The sequence below is a fragment of the Orbicella faveolata genome, unplaced genomic scaffold (genome assembly GCF_042242905.1).
Source record: "Orbicella faveolata isolate gen_17 unplaced genomic scaffold, um_ofav_v1 contig_27, whole genome shotgun sequence".
NCBI lineage: Eukaryota > Metazoa > Cnidaria > Anthozoa > Scleractinia > Merulinidae > Orbicella > Orbicella faveolata.
In genome coordinates, this window is record NW_028301555.1 from 9,551,352 (window position 1) to 9,565,029 (window position 13,678).

General features: G+C 38.8%; 1 protein-coding gene across 1 annotated transcript in view; it reads right to left on the minus strand.

The window, feature by feature from the left end:
* Positions 1-13,678, minus strand: part of LOC110048008 (phospholipid-transporting ATPase ABCA3-like) — a 31,917-nt gene that overhangs the window by 4,275 nt on the left and 13,964 nt on the right. Inside the window, exons 18-39 of the mRNA XM_089296737.1 lie at positions 13,516-13,605; positions 12,842-13,026; positions 11,679-11,784; positions 11,250-11,329; positions 10,405-10,688; positions 9,614-9,805; positions 9,047-9,132; positions 8,115-8,376; positions 7,448-7,573; positions 6,831-6,947; positions 5,139-5,309; positions 4,720-4,830; positions 4,264-4,364; positions 3,603-3,671; positions 3,285-3,423; positions 3,038-3,109; positions 2,557-2,649; positions 2,253-2,340; positions 1,981-2,084; positions 1,608-1,637; positions 832-989; positions 288-354 (exon numbers count right to left, since the gene is read on the minus strand). Coding sequence (XP_089152863.1) covers positions 288-354; positions 832-989; positions 1,608-1,637; positions 1,981-2,084; positions 2,253-2,340; positions 2,557-2,649; positions 3,038-3,109; positions 3,285-3,423; positions 3,603-3,671; positions 4,264-4,364; positions 4,720-4,830; positions 5,139-5,309; positions 6,831-6,947; positions 7,448-7,573; positions 8,115-8,376; positions 9,047-9,132; positions 9,614-9,805; positions 10,405-10,688; positions 11,250-11,329; positions 11,679-11,784; positions 12,842-13,026; positions 13,516-13,605 — 2,731 coding nt within the window. The remainder of the gene's footprint in view (positions 1-287; positions 355-831; positions 990-1,607; positions 1,638-1,980; positions 2,085-2,252; positions 2,341-2,556; positions 2,650-3,037; positions 3,110-3,284; positions 3,424-3,602; positions 3,672-4,263; positions 4,365-4,719; positions 4,831-5,138; positions 5,310-6,830; positions 6,948-7,447; positions 7,574-8,114; positions 8,377-9,046; positions 9,133-9,613; positions 9,806-10,404; positions 10,689-11,249; positions 11,330-11,678; positions 11,785-12,841; positions 13,027-13,515; positions 13,606-13,678) is intronic.

The window sequence follows — 13,678 nt, forward strand, 5'->3', positions numbered from 1 at the left end:
CCACACCGTCAAACAACGTAAGACAGTTTAAGTGCCAAGTCTGTTGTTTCTCAGTGCCAAAAAATTGTCTGCGTTTGCAGGTAGATTACCAGGACAATCTGCCCACTTTGCACACCCAGGTAAAGAAAGCTTTTATCCTGAGGGGAGATGGGCCAGGATGTTTCGATCTCTGTACATGTGTACAGCGTGAGTGATAAACTCTGGGTGTGGATGTCCAGGCTTACTATGACAATGCTTAACACAAACAATATATTGAAATAATCTCAATGGTAAACAGTTTCACTCACCAAAAATACAATTGGAGGGTTACCAACCAACGCAATGGCAGTGCTGAGTTTTCGTTTGTTTCCACCGCTGCGAATTAAAAACAGTACAATGCACATTGTAGAGATAACATACAATGTTAATGAAGATCTTCATACAGTTACAATCTGCATACAACACGACACGAATTTGTAATCCTATGATTTCGGTATTGATTTTCCAGTATTCCTCCATCATCGAAAGTCATTTATTGAACCGAAAAGCTACAAAAATGTGGCATTGATTCCCTATACAAAATGAACGTGATTTCAATGTGGCTTACTGGTTTTAACAATCACAGAACACAGCCAGAACTATCGTACAGTGGCTGTCTAATAGTTGTTCACAGTTAGCTTTCTTATTTGCATTACAATGCTATCCAACGTGGATGCGAGGTAATTTCGCCAGGCAGAACCTACAAAATTGTCCGTAATTGCCTCACATACATGTAAGCTTACGTGTTAGATTATATTACAATGTAAATGAGGAAAGTTAACCGTAAAAAGGGCTATCAATAACTTTTCTCACCTGTAGTCTCCACACAGTTTATCTGCCCAGTTGGTCAAATTTAAGTGCTTTATAGTCGCAGAAACCAAGTTTTCTATCTTATTTGATGGCACACCCCGAAGACGAGCGTACATTGTGAGCATTTCACGGCCAGTTAGACGTTCAATGAGGGCATCAAACTGAGGATGAAAATTGAGATAGAGGAAAACCTCGTGTATTTAACTACAGTCAACCTAAATAAGTTAAAGGATACCAAACTTAACAGTTGGTTGGTTAACAGTAACCTTGTGTCTAAAGAGCTCAGTCACGGTATTTTGAGTTATTTTGGCGCGTACAAAATTACCTTTAAATTGAATGAAAACTGAAAATAGTAGTTAGCTAAGATAGAAAAACACCAAAGAGATGATAATAGACCATAATGGAACATGGATGGTAAAGGATGGAGAAGATTAACACGGATTACAAACAACGAACTTGAAAACTTTGGGCTAAACTTTTAAGATGCGCAAACCGTGACTTAGCTCCTTTGAACGTCAGTATAGAGACAATATGGAGCATCTAATATGATTGAATACACATGCGTCCACATGGAAATGCACTTTAATTACGTGATATGAGCTGGGTTTTTATGAAGGCAAGTTATTAGACCTTTTTGGAATTGCTCTCACACCAGATTTTGTAATCATAACTTTAAGAAAGTGAAGTATCAGACCTTACACAGACCGGGTGGTAACAAGCGTTTGGTTATTTACGGGTGTAGCCTTAAGTAAAAAATCGAGTAAATAAGAGCAACTGACCTGAGGGCAATAACCAATCCTCTGCTGGACCTGAAATTAGACACGAGTTGTATTGGTGAACAAAGTAACTGCTCTGCCTTGTGTAACTGTTATCATCAAAACTGGATCATTGGATAATGCAATTCCAGAGTTTTCATTGGCTTAGCCATCATGGGTTATGAGCCATTATACCATGCTCTACAGATATGATAAGCGTATTAAAGCGTACGCGTGCTTTTGGGGGGCGTTTTTACTTTTATTTTAGTTTAGTTTGCTATATTTTGAGGGCGCGCTTGTTGAATATGAGATGATTATAGCTAACTCATATCCAAAGTGAACTCATTGTTAAATAAACCTTAAGAGCACTGCATGTAGTTCTAGCTAGCTAACAAACCTCTCTTAAGTTTGTCTGAATGTTGAATCCATCCAGGAAGGCAGTCCCTTCAGTGATGCTCAGATCTCCTGTCAACATGCTGAATGTTGTGGTCTTACCAGCACCTTGAAACACAACAAATCAATCACTAACCTATTTCAGAACCAAGCTCAAAACAACGAGCAATTCTCCATTAACTCGTGTTTAGATAGTTCAATATCCACTCTAACAGGACAGGAAAGAGTACGCCACAAAAGCGAAAATATCAACATTTGATTTCAGATTCCTCTTACCATTTATTCCGAGCAAACCGAAACATTCACCACGAGGAATTCCCAAGCACAGATGATCAACAGCAGTGACTCTTGTACCACCATACACCTGAACACAAAATAACCAAATTTAACCCCACTGTCTACTCTAGCAGTCGAGCCTCGGTTGTTCAAAGGGTGGTCACCGCTATCCAATGGATAAATCGCTCTCCAGAGTGGATAGCGTAGTTTGCTCGATTTATCCAGCGGAGACCGTTTTTTGTCCTTTGAACAACTGAGCTCAACTCCAACCTTCGCCGCATGTTTGCAACACTTGCTTTCTCACCTTAGTCAGGTCTTTAAGCACAACAGACTGGGCCCCAATCGCATCAGATGACATGTTTTGAATACGCGCTCGCTCGTTGTAGACATCTTCATCCTGTGAAACAATAATTTATAATTGCAATTTAAACCCCGTGCTAAATAAGTATACAATGGACCAAATACCTTTTGTGACACTTACATGTGCACTAGGCCATTTTACAATTGTGTTCTTAGTTACCTGGCCAATGAATTCGAGCGAGGCTGGAGGAAACCTTGCTTTGATACAGACCTCTTTGCTTTTCTCATCTAAATGCCAATTAGTAAGCATAAGAACAACTTGATTTACACAACAAAAGCAGCGGGGTCTTCATCAAAACAAGATCACCTCCAGCCTCGCTGCCATTCAAAGGCCAAGTCACTCAGCTGTAAAATGATCTATTGTTGATTTCAAATTAAATAATTCTCATATGTTGAATTTGAAAACGTCAACTCAGGGGCCCTACCTCATTGCCTTGTCGTTGTGCTCCAGCCGCCCTGCTAGACGTTCTCGTTCTGGCACCGATAAAGAAACGCACCTGAAAAAAGGTAATAGTATAAATATCCAAACGGTAACTTTGGTACAACACCAGTAGTGCGATAACCATACACTAGATCAAAGCAGAAACCAAACTGCACTACAGCAGAAAGTCAGCTAAGTACAATTTATGTTGTTTTTACAGATTATTTTCTATATCATAGCTCTTGTCTCACCTCAATTAGCAAAACCAAAATGAACAGCACGACCGCTTCCACAAATAAATACAGAGCCATTTGACCAATCCCTGGACGCTCCCATGACAAGCCATTGTCTGTATATACTACCCCTTGTACTGTACATGCTCGTGCGGCACTGGTGAAAAGAAAGAAGAAACACCACTCAGTATTAAAGCGACATGTCTCCAAGTCTGACTAGAGACAAATGCTTCCTTCTCTCGCAAATATCTACATGTAGGTTTAGTAAGCTATACCACAATGACGAAAGTTTGTTTAAGACATCTCGAACCAGTGTCCTGATGTCCGTGTACTTACTCAGGAGATTCGTTACACACTTTACGGAATCCGTAGTTTTGGTTGAGGTCCACAAAGCTGTATGCAAGCCTGTAAAGACAACATTCAATAATTACTGTGAACTCTAACTACACACTCTCCAGACACTTGTAACAGGAGTGGAATATCTGCAAAGTCTATTGTTTTTCTATCCTGGAACGTTTTGTCAGAGGAAACACTGAAAAGAGAATGGTCATTCTCAAAATAGAGGTTAGGTACAAGACACCAAACAGGAGACCTTGCTCACTCTTCCTCAATGTTCGGTACCAGTTTTTGCCCTGCACGTTTTTCCTTGCAATTTGCTGCTTTACTTTGTTTGCTTTTTGCTCGATAATCCAGTATAGTAGAAAAATTAGAATGTCCTGCTTGTCAAATCAGTCTTTCAAAAGTAGACTATTGAAGAACTGACGAACAGTTGCCCCTGTGATCATGACATATGTGATTCACTAATGACACATTTTTCATAACTAGACTGTAAATATTTTTGTTTGGTTTTTCATGCTTGGTCAGTTAATAATGCAGAGCACCTCTAGTATAAAGCAGTCAATCAAAGCAATGTTAGACGCTGAAATAAAATACACACGCACACGGGCAAAAACGAAAAAACCATTTACAATCAAAAGCCGGAGCCCAGAATACTTACGTGTAGGTCGGGATCAACATGAACACGTAATGCATAATCTTCGCCTCCTCCTCGAGTTCTAACGATGGTAATTGCAAGACAAACACTGTGATCAACATCGCCTGAAAGGTAACAGATATGGACAATCATAACAAGTAAAAGAAACATGTTCATTGGAATTAAAATAATAAGGTTAAACGTCATGACTGGCCCTTCTGAAATCTTAGATGTCCGTTGACCACAAAATCGTTTCCTTTGAACTGTTAAAATGTCTAAGAACCGCAGAATGGTTTTAGATGACAACATATAACAATTTTTCTGGCACACTGTCTTTTTAGTAATATATGCGAAACCACATAATACTGTAAATGTTTTCCAAATAAAATGCAAATGAGGCTTTTCCTAATAAAGATAATGCTTTATAACACCGTTTGCATGATTAGCCCTTGTTCTTTTCATTGGGTTTCACTCACTTACCAGACTGAGAATGGAGAGTACAAACACAGTCAGAGCATACCCAACCAGAGGAGAGGTGAATATAAATGACAGGCAGTAAACAAACGGCAACACGCACAAACCAAACAGAATCTGCAGGAGAAAAAATGGTACATTTAGTGAAAGTGTTCAAGGTCAATAAAATGCTGAATAACTACGTACAACCTGAGTAGCTCCTTTCCCCCCTTCGATTTAGGGCCCAAGGGCGAAGCACTCGACAGCAAAACGAAATCGAAAAAAAAGTTCGAAATCGAGATCGTTGTCAAGTCGTTAGCACATTTTGTTACACGATTTAAAAGGAAGATGAAAAGTTTTAAACTTTATTTGCAATTTTCTACCTATCAAATCCCAAGTAACTGACAATGCAAGCCTGCATGAGATGGTGACTTTGGTCGACTTACCAGCATTAAAAAGACAATGCCTAGTTCATCCTTGTAAGAATCCACTTGAAATGCCGCAAACAAAATAAGGATACCCAGAGCAGGAACTAAATAGTTGAGGAGATCCCAGGTGTAAGTGGCAAACCAGTAACTAAATACATCCACTCCACTGACAAACTGAAGGTGCTTTGCCTGAAATAACAACATCAATTACCTAGATTTAATTTCTAGTTCAGAACGTCAGTTATCATTACTTTTAAGTTATTATTATTAATAATGATAACTTTTCAAGTTATTATTACCTTTTATTATATGGCTTTGGCTTGTGGCCGATATAACGCGCGCTGTGATTGGCTAAGAGCGAGATCTGAGCGGTCATTATGCAGCTGTAATGCCCACGGGCCGATTACGGATTATGCAAATTAGGAAGAGCCCGGCTCCGAAAATTCAAGTGCATTGAAACGATGAAAGCCGATTAAAAACAGTAAGAGAAGTAAATTTAATTCCGAGTAGCTAAAAGTTTAGGGATTTTTCCTTAATAAAATTTATATGGAAGTCGTTTTTGACTTACCGGTAACCTTGGCGAGCACTAGTGAAAAACAATCAAAGTTTGCCGAGTGTTGAGTAAAGCTAAAATCGCTAAGTGAAAAACACCATCGGCAGATGTGTCACGTATCCTGAGCAGAAAACCACGAAGAAACTTATAAGTTATCATCTTAGTCACAATAATTACCGAAATATTGAACTCCGTTTCAGTTCTCATCAAATAGATTCCCTCGCTTCAACACAAGCAAGTGAAAATCAGCTTCCAGGATCATCAGGTGTAAACAATCGGGCGGTTTCTGTCGGTAGCAGTGTTTCTGATACCTGCAGGAGGTTTTATACGCTCACAAGGCTTGAAAAGTTCATTCATAAGTCCCAGAATGAAGAAGGCCAAGATATGTTGTCGAAAGCGAATGCGAAGATCGAGTTATTCTGAGCAGTGCATTCTGAAGCATTAGTATTTTCTTTCACCGAAAGACCGTTGGTTTGGACCATTTTGAAGCACTTTCTGTCTTTTCTATGTGCGTTGACGTTTTGCCACAAAAGTTGGAAAAACTCCCTCATCAAGTTGTGGCTCCACGATACTAAAATACCTTTTTGAGGCCGGGACAATCATTTTTCCCGTAAAGAATTACAGTAGTGAAGTTCACTGACTGTGTAGTTTTTCTTTAATTCGTGAGCCATATAATAAACAACTTAATAACCTCGACCGTTCGGTCGCTACGGGAAAATCTCAAACCTCGGCCTACCGTATTGACCTCGCTATCGCTCGGTCAATACGGCAAGACCTCAGTTTGAGATTTTCCCTTAACGACCTCACTCTCGGTTATTAAGTAGTTATTAAGGTATTATTTTACTTTTTCAGATGAAGATAGGGGAGCTTACATTTCAGCATTTTTATTCTGCCATTTTTAACAGGTAGTTGTAATTGTATTTTTTCTCGTTTTTATATATAACTTTTTATAGTTTTTTTCTTACCGCTTTTTACCCATTTTTTTCTATCGCAGGGCCGTTCTGAAAATCAGTTCTGTGATGAACGCATCTTGCTTAAACATTACTTGTATCATCAATATTATTTATCAGCTTGGTGACTAAAAAAATGTTGTAAAAATTAATAATCACGCTCACTGCATAAACGATTAACAGTAATTATTTAGCATATTTAATTACCTTTGACACTCTTTCCTGCACAATGAATGTAACAAAACTGGCAGCCATGTAAGCCATCCCCAGTGCAAGAAATATGGCCAGCAAAAGAGCGGAGAAGTCACCTGTCACGTTATCGGCCTGAAAAACAACCATCGGTACTTTTATATATTACTGCTTGTATGTGTAAAACAGAACTAAGAAATCTTCAGAGTCTGTTTGGATTAAGAGAACCAGCCGTTTGCCTAGTACACTCTTATTTGTCACTACATAACACACTAAATAATATTGCAAGTTTTATTAAGGATTATTTTAAGCGTGGTTTCAATAGTGTCGTAAAACCAAAGCCAAAACAATCAGTCTGACCAATCACACAGGACACGGACAATCCAGTGAACCAATCAAAGCTTAAAGCAAATACCTGTAGCTGACGCGAAGCGCGGGAAAACGTGTGTGAGCAAATCACAATTGGTTTTGGTTTTACTTCTGATTGGTTGAGAAAGTGACGCGAGTTTTATAAGCCAATCGCTTAACGCAGTAACGTAGTTATAAAAATCCAAAGCAGGTATCGACACTTAAGTGAAACCCGCTCTTTGTTGTGCTTTGTGGTATCACCTAAATGTTAAACCTTATTAACTGACCTTGTTTGAGACACTGTTTGGAAGAGGATGGTTTGTAACCTCAATACTGTAAGATGAATCACCCATTTGATCTGTCAGCAGAATGTTAGACATTGCACTCAGGGCCTCTGCTATAGTGTGAAACGCCTGTGAAGACAATGAATGTAAACCATTATAACTGAAAGGCGTACTTCCTGGAAATATCACGCTTTTAGTACATCACATAGGGACAGTGGAGTGCCAATGTCTATAACACAATGAATGTACATCATGATTCTGGCAATTAATGATTGAAGTCTTCTGAGGAACACCTCTTTTAAAGAGCATCTAATCTGATAAATAAACTAATACATACATACTTTATTTATTCTAGAAGCACACTAGATTTACAATTAAAAACTAAAAACAAGGGAAAAAAGAAAGATGCCCCTAGAAAAGGAAGTTAAGAGGTTATCCCTATGTGAAAACTCCCTTTAAAAAGGTGCAGCTAATAGTAGTAGACTCCGTTTTTATCAATAAGCTTGAAAGCCAAATGAACTGTAAGGTTTTCGAGTTAGCCTTCACCTTTGCCATGTCTATTTGCACAACAGGAGGAGGATTTAAAGGAAGAATTTACAGATTAACTTCTGTCCAAATCAAGCTTGTCTTATATAGCATCTCTGCTTGTTACTTTCACAGTCATATTTACCTCGTTACTGTACCAAACTGTGTTCTCTGTGGTCTCCTGGGTCTTGTTAGCTAGTCCAGTGTTGTTAGACATGTTTGAGGGTTTAGCCATTGGCATGGAGGTCGTGGGAGCAAGCGAGAAACCAGCAACGTACACATTGAAGTAATTGGAGGCATTACTCTTTTCCAACACGTACTGAGAGAAGTAAGTATTGAGGTCTGTCAGATCTGTGCCCGGACAACCCACTGCTGAACATTTCTCATCGTCGATTTTTTCATCAGGACTAAAAGAAAAATCAACGAAAATGAAAATCTGTCTTGAGGCTCTGTCCATGTAGTACGCTGAAAGAATGTCATGTTAGTCTGTGAAATATTCCTCGAAAGTTCTAAGGTATAGCTAGCTCCAGTAAAAATGGTCGACCAACATTAGAAGAACGGCAAACCAGGCTACATGTAAGATCTACTGCGCCATGCATCAAAGTATTGGATGAGTGAAAGCGGCGTGGTCAAGTGGTTTAGGTCGCTGGATTTGAAATCTGGAGGTCCGTGGTAGAAATCCTCTACCTTGTCGCTATCTGGATTTGTTCTCGGTAGTCCCGAGTTCAACTTCTCCACCGCGTTGTGTAAATAGCCAACTGGTTAGCTCCCACCAGTTAGGAATCGTAATAGTTTATGTTCTATTTGCAATATTTCTTCAAATACTTACAGCGTCCCCAGTTAGCACAACAGTATTAGATACACTTGACACTAACTAAAGTTTTTGTTGTTGTTGTTATTAATTGGTGAAGTGTTATCCCAGCCTGCACTGAGAGCTAAACTGCTACCAAAAACGAATTGCTGAGCTCGTCGATATTTACTTAATTAAATATTCATTTAACTTCATTAGGTACATGCACTTTACATTAAGTACGTACACTTTACATTAGGTACACACACTTTACATTAGGTACATACAGTCTAGCTTGGATGCATTTGGGACAGTCATTGTAACCAAAGTTGTAATCTGTACAGTTGTCCGGTGACAGATCCTCGCTGATAAACTGAGAGATGAAAATTTTAAACGTCTAATGTGATCAGTATGTCTACCATTTTGAACCAGAATATGACAAAAGTAACCAATTCAACTAATGGTGATTTTCCACATTTGTTCCAAAATAGATTCATAATTACTGCAATACCTCCACCTATCAAACATTGCAAAAAACAATTCTCCAACACTGAAATCATGGTAGTAAGAGTTGTTTTTGTCGTTGTTGCCTCAGACATGCTCAGGTACAGTCTAGCAAAATACTGGTCAAAGTACTCGGTGGGAACTGGTTTTTACAACAACTAAAACGATCAACATTATTTTTCTAACATTTTTCAAACAAACACTATTGCACTTTCAAATTTTCGTGTTGTAAATGTCGATCCTTAGTTTTGTATAATCTAGACTATATGCGGCTTATCTGTCGTTCTTAGGGACAAATATTGCAAGTTTTTGTTGACTTTATTGGCTTTCTGCTTAAACAAATGACTCACCATTTGCCTGCACTTGGCATTGAGCACAAAATACTCATAATTACAGCAGGATACGCTACTGTCATCAACCGTGGTGTAATTTTTGTTTCTAACAAAAATTCCATTGTTCCTGTTGTAATCTCGGATTTTGTAAACATTAGATGTGATGTCATCCACATTAACTTTCACGCCCTCAAGATACGTGTTGGCTTTCTGAAAAAAAGAAAGAAATACAGGGTTTCTGAGTTTGCCTAATTTCTCCTGTCAAAACAAGTGTGTGTATCAGAACGCATACTGTTTGGTGCAGTTTTGTCTACTATACCCAGTCACTAACAGTCAGAAAAGTTCATCGTTTTCATCGAAAACGCATACATTTGAAAACGGCACTTTCTCGTAGAGTATCAACATTTTAGAGCATTTTAGTGTGGACAAAGAAAACGCTGCGATAACGGTAGTTTAATAATGTCTTTATCATCGAAAACAATTTCGAAACACACTAGAGTGGATGATGCATTAACTGGTTGCTAATACAGCCCTAAAAAAGGTGATGTTGTGCTGAATTAAAAAGGTAGAAATAACTCATCTGTATTCCAATTCGTGATTTTGATTAATTCTCACTTGAAGCATACCTTAATCAGAACGTAACATTGAAATTCAGTGTGATTTTGTTTTCCCAAACTACATGTACATGCCGTGAACACGTTCATTCGGACACTTGCTTTCCTGTGACTAAGGCTATATGCTTTAGCATGTATCGTAATACCAAATTATGATATTTGTTGGTTCAACCAGTAAAATGGATGGGTCGTTACCTTGAAGGTTGCTGACTTTTCAGCAGAACTCAAGTTTCTGTAATCTGCAAAGAATGCTTTAGTGTAGATGTCATCCACGCTCAAGTTGGACAGCTTCAGGACACGTGGGGGGTCATTGTCTCTTGTGGGAATGGATGTGATCAGCAACAAACCAAAGAGAACCATTACAAGAGGAAGAACAAGCTGTGTGACGATTGCTTTCTTGTCGCGTTTGGAGTTCAAAAACCTCTTTATGAACATTGCTTTGTATTGGTGCCACTTCAATTTCATGCCTGTTTCCAGTCCTAACGACACAAACATTTAAATTACTCAGAATACTATTCTATTATCCTACTGTCTGTCCATCCGTCTGTCTGCCTGTCTGTCCATCCGTCTGTCTGTCGTTCTGTCTGCACATCCGTCTGTCTCTCTGGCCATCTGTCTGCAGCTGCCTATAGTCCATCCGTTTGTCTGTCTGTCTGTCTGTCTGTCAGTCTGTCTGTCCATCCATTGGTCTGTCCAGCCGTCTGTCTGTCTATCTGTCGGTCTGTTTATCTGTCGGTCTTTCCATCCATCTGTCCATCTGTCTGTCTGTTGCCTGCCTGTCTGTCTGTCGGTCTGTCTGTCCATCCGTCTGTCTGTCTGCCTGTCTGTCCACCCGTCTGTTTGTCTGCCGGTCTGTGCCTGCCTGTCTCTCTGCCTGCCTGCCCTCCTGCCTGTCTCTCTACCTGACTCTCAGTCTAGCTAACTGTATGTTCCAGTTGTGTATTCCTATATCAATCATTTCGTTGCTTTGTCCATCTCTCCCTTCGCTAATCTGTTAATTCAGTTTCTAGTATGTGCATGACAACTAGCATACTGCTTACCTCCACTCTGCATGTCTTCAGCCCCAGGTACATCAACAATCTGCTCAGTCTCATAACTAGCAACTTCATGATCCTTGGCTCTGAAAAATCAAAAACTTGAGTTACATTCACAATCCAGATGGTGCTTCTTCACAGATTATAGCTCCTGCACATGGACATAGGTTGAAATCAGGCTAGGCCATTATTTTTAGGTTTCCATTGATGAAAATGTGTCATATATATGGGTTTTGACATTTCGAAGTAATACTCATAATAGTATCTCTTTTATAGATCCAATTAGCTCAAAGGGAAACATAAAGTTGATTTGCCACGTTCATTGAATTGTGGCACAATACGTTACTAGTGCTGGCAAAAAAAAGCAAATATAGACCAGGCACAAAATTGAAAGAGTGTAAGTGTGTTAAGTGGGTAATGCTGTGTTAAACGTACAAGTCATCCACAGTTTTCTCGGCTCCTTCTCCAACCTTCATGAACACTTCCTCTAGAGTTGTGACAGATACTCCAAAACTAGTGATACCATATTCATCCATCTTATCTACAGTTTGAATAAAGAAAAAACAAATCAAAATTGTATTAATCAATCAATTAACAAACTAATGACATTATTTGCTTACTCACTTTAGTGACAATTTTCATTACAGCAAAAACCTATTATACAATACGACAGCCGTTTGCAGGTGCCTAGGAAGTTTTTTCTCATAGCTTCAGTCTGGCTAACACCTTCCCAGACCTTCTAAGTTAAGTTACATGCTGCTGACTATTCACTGAAGAAAAACTAGTGTTTGTTTTGGTTTTGTAGAGAATTCTACAAGGATTCGACAAGTTTACATCTTCTACAACTATAACTGAAGTCTTTCTAATCCTCACAAATGGTTTATGGACACTCACATACAGTAAGTAAAGAATTTGTAATAATGGTTTATGGACAATATACAAGTACATGAAAACAAACAAATCTGATCGGTGAATGCAAAGCTCTAATACGATTGAATACATGCACATAATATTACAAAGTAACTAAATTTGTATGTTTTGTATCTTGCAGGGTCCGTAACGCCACAAACCCAACAAAACAGGTAAACTGATTATTATTGAAGGTCTTTTAACTTGCAGAGTCAGAAGTGAAGTCATTTTTATTTCACTTATAAATGAACAACTAGTGTATGATCGTTTAAATGATAGCTAATTTAGCGGATAAAGTCGTTTGTACTTGTTCAACCTTAAAGGAAACAACTTTTCCTTCGTCAAGTCTAAACTTAGCACTCTTGGAAATATTTACTAATGGAAGGAAACGTTAATAATGAGATGTTTCCTTAGGAATTGCAGATGTAGATCCTTCAACTGGCCAAAATAACGCCTTCAGTCAACGGTGTGCTACAGTCACCTCTGTTTAATGGCCACCTATCTATATATAATGAGCAGGGTTGAATTTCATTCCACCTCACAGCGACCTCTTTAATCATTCATGTCAAACCTCCGGACGAAAGCCACCTCTTTCAAGTGGCCTCTTAGCTCTCTTCTTCAGGGAGACAGTGTAGAGAGGTCGACTTATTTTCCAGTTACTCATTCTACCTGCTGTTCTTTGAACTTACTCTCTATTTCTTGGAAAAGTATTTCAAAGCCATGAGAATGTTCACTGCTTAAAACAAACTCCATTTCAGCACCAACACTGCTGAGTAACTGTGCATCGGGGACATGATTCACGATCAAACTTGTAACTGCATTCTGATTGCAATTTTCCTTCTTCACCAGCGTCAAGTGGTACCCAACACCATACCTAACATGGGGAATACAATCATATTAATATACATATATTAAGGTTTCTTAGCAATTTATTGATAAATTCCTTTAAAATTACACCACAAGAATAAACAAATAGCAATCAGCGATCACTGTAGGCATCTTTTCTCTTTGCTTATCAGTTACAGCTACTACAGGATAACAGTAACAGCGAACTTACGTTGTACTCGATTGTAAGCAAACCACCAAGGCGATTGGAGAATTCGTTTTATAGAGCAGTTTTTAATAGGGTCTCGTAAAACCAAGACTAATTACTTAAAGCCATAACCAAAGTAATTGCCTGATTGCTTTCGTCACTCAATTGAAAACCAATCTATCCAGTGAAAACTGTTCTGAATTGCTACGTCCTTGAAGGCAAGAATGAAAATGTACAGAAGACCAGTGTGCTGTCTCGCTGGGGTCTTACTTGACTATAAGACAATGTTTAAGAGTAGTACATGTATGTCTGGGGTTGATGAGAAATTACCTGCTCTTAAGGAACAAAGAACTGCCACAGCATCTCAACTGTCCATCTGCCATAATAGCAATTCGGTCTCCAAGGAAATCAGCTTCATCCCTGAAAATCAAATGACGGAATTGTAAAGAAACCAAGCAAAATACAGTAACTACACAATGTTGCAAGAATGCAG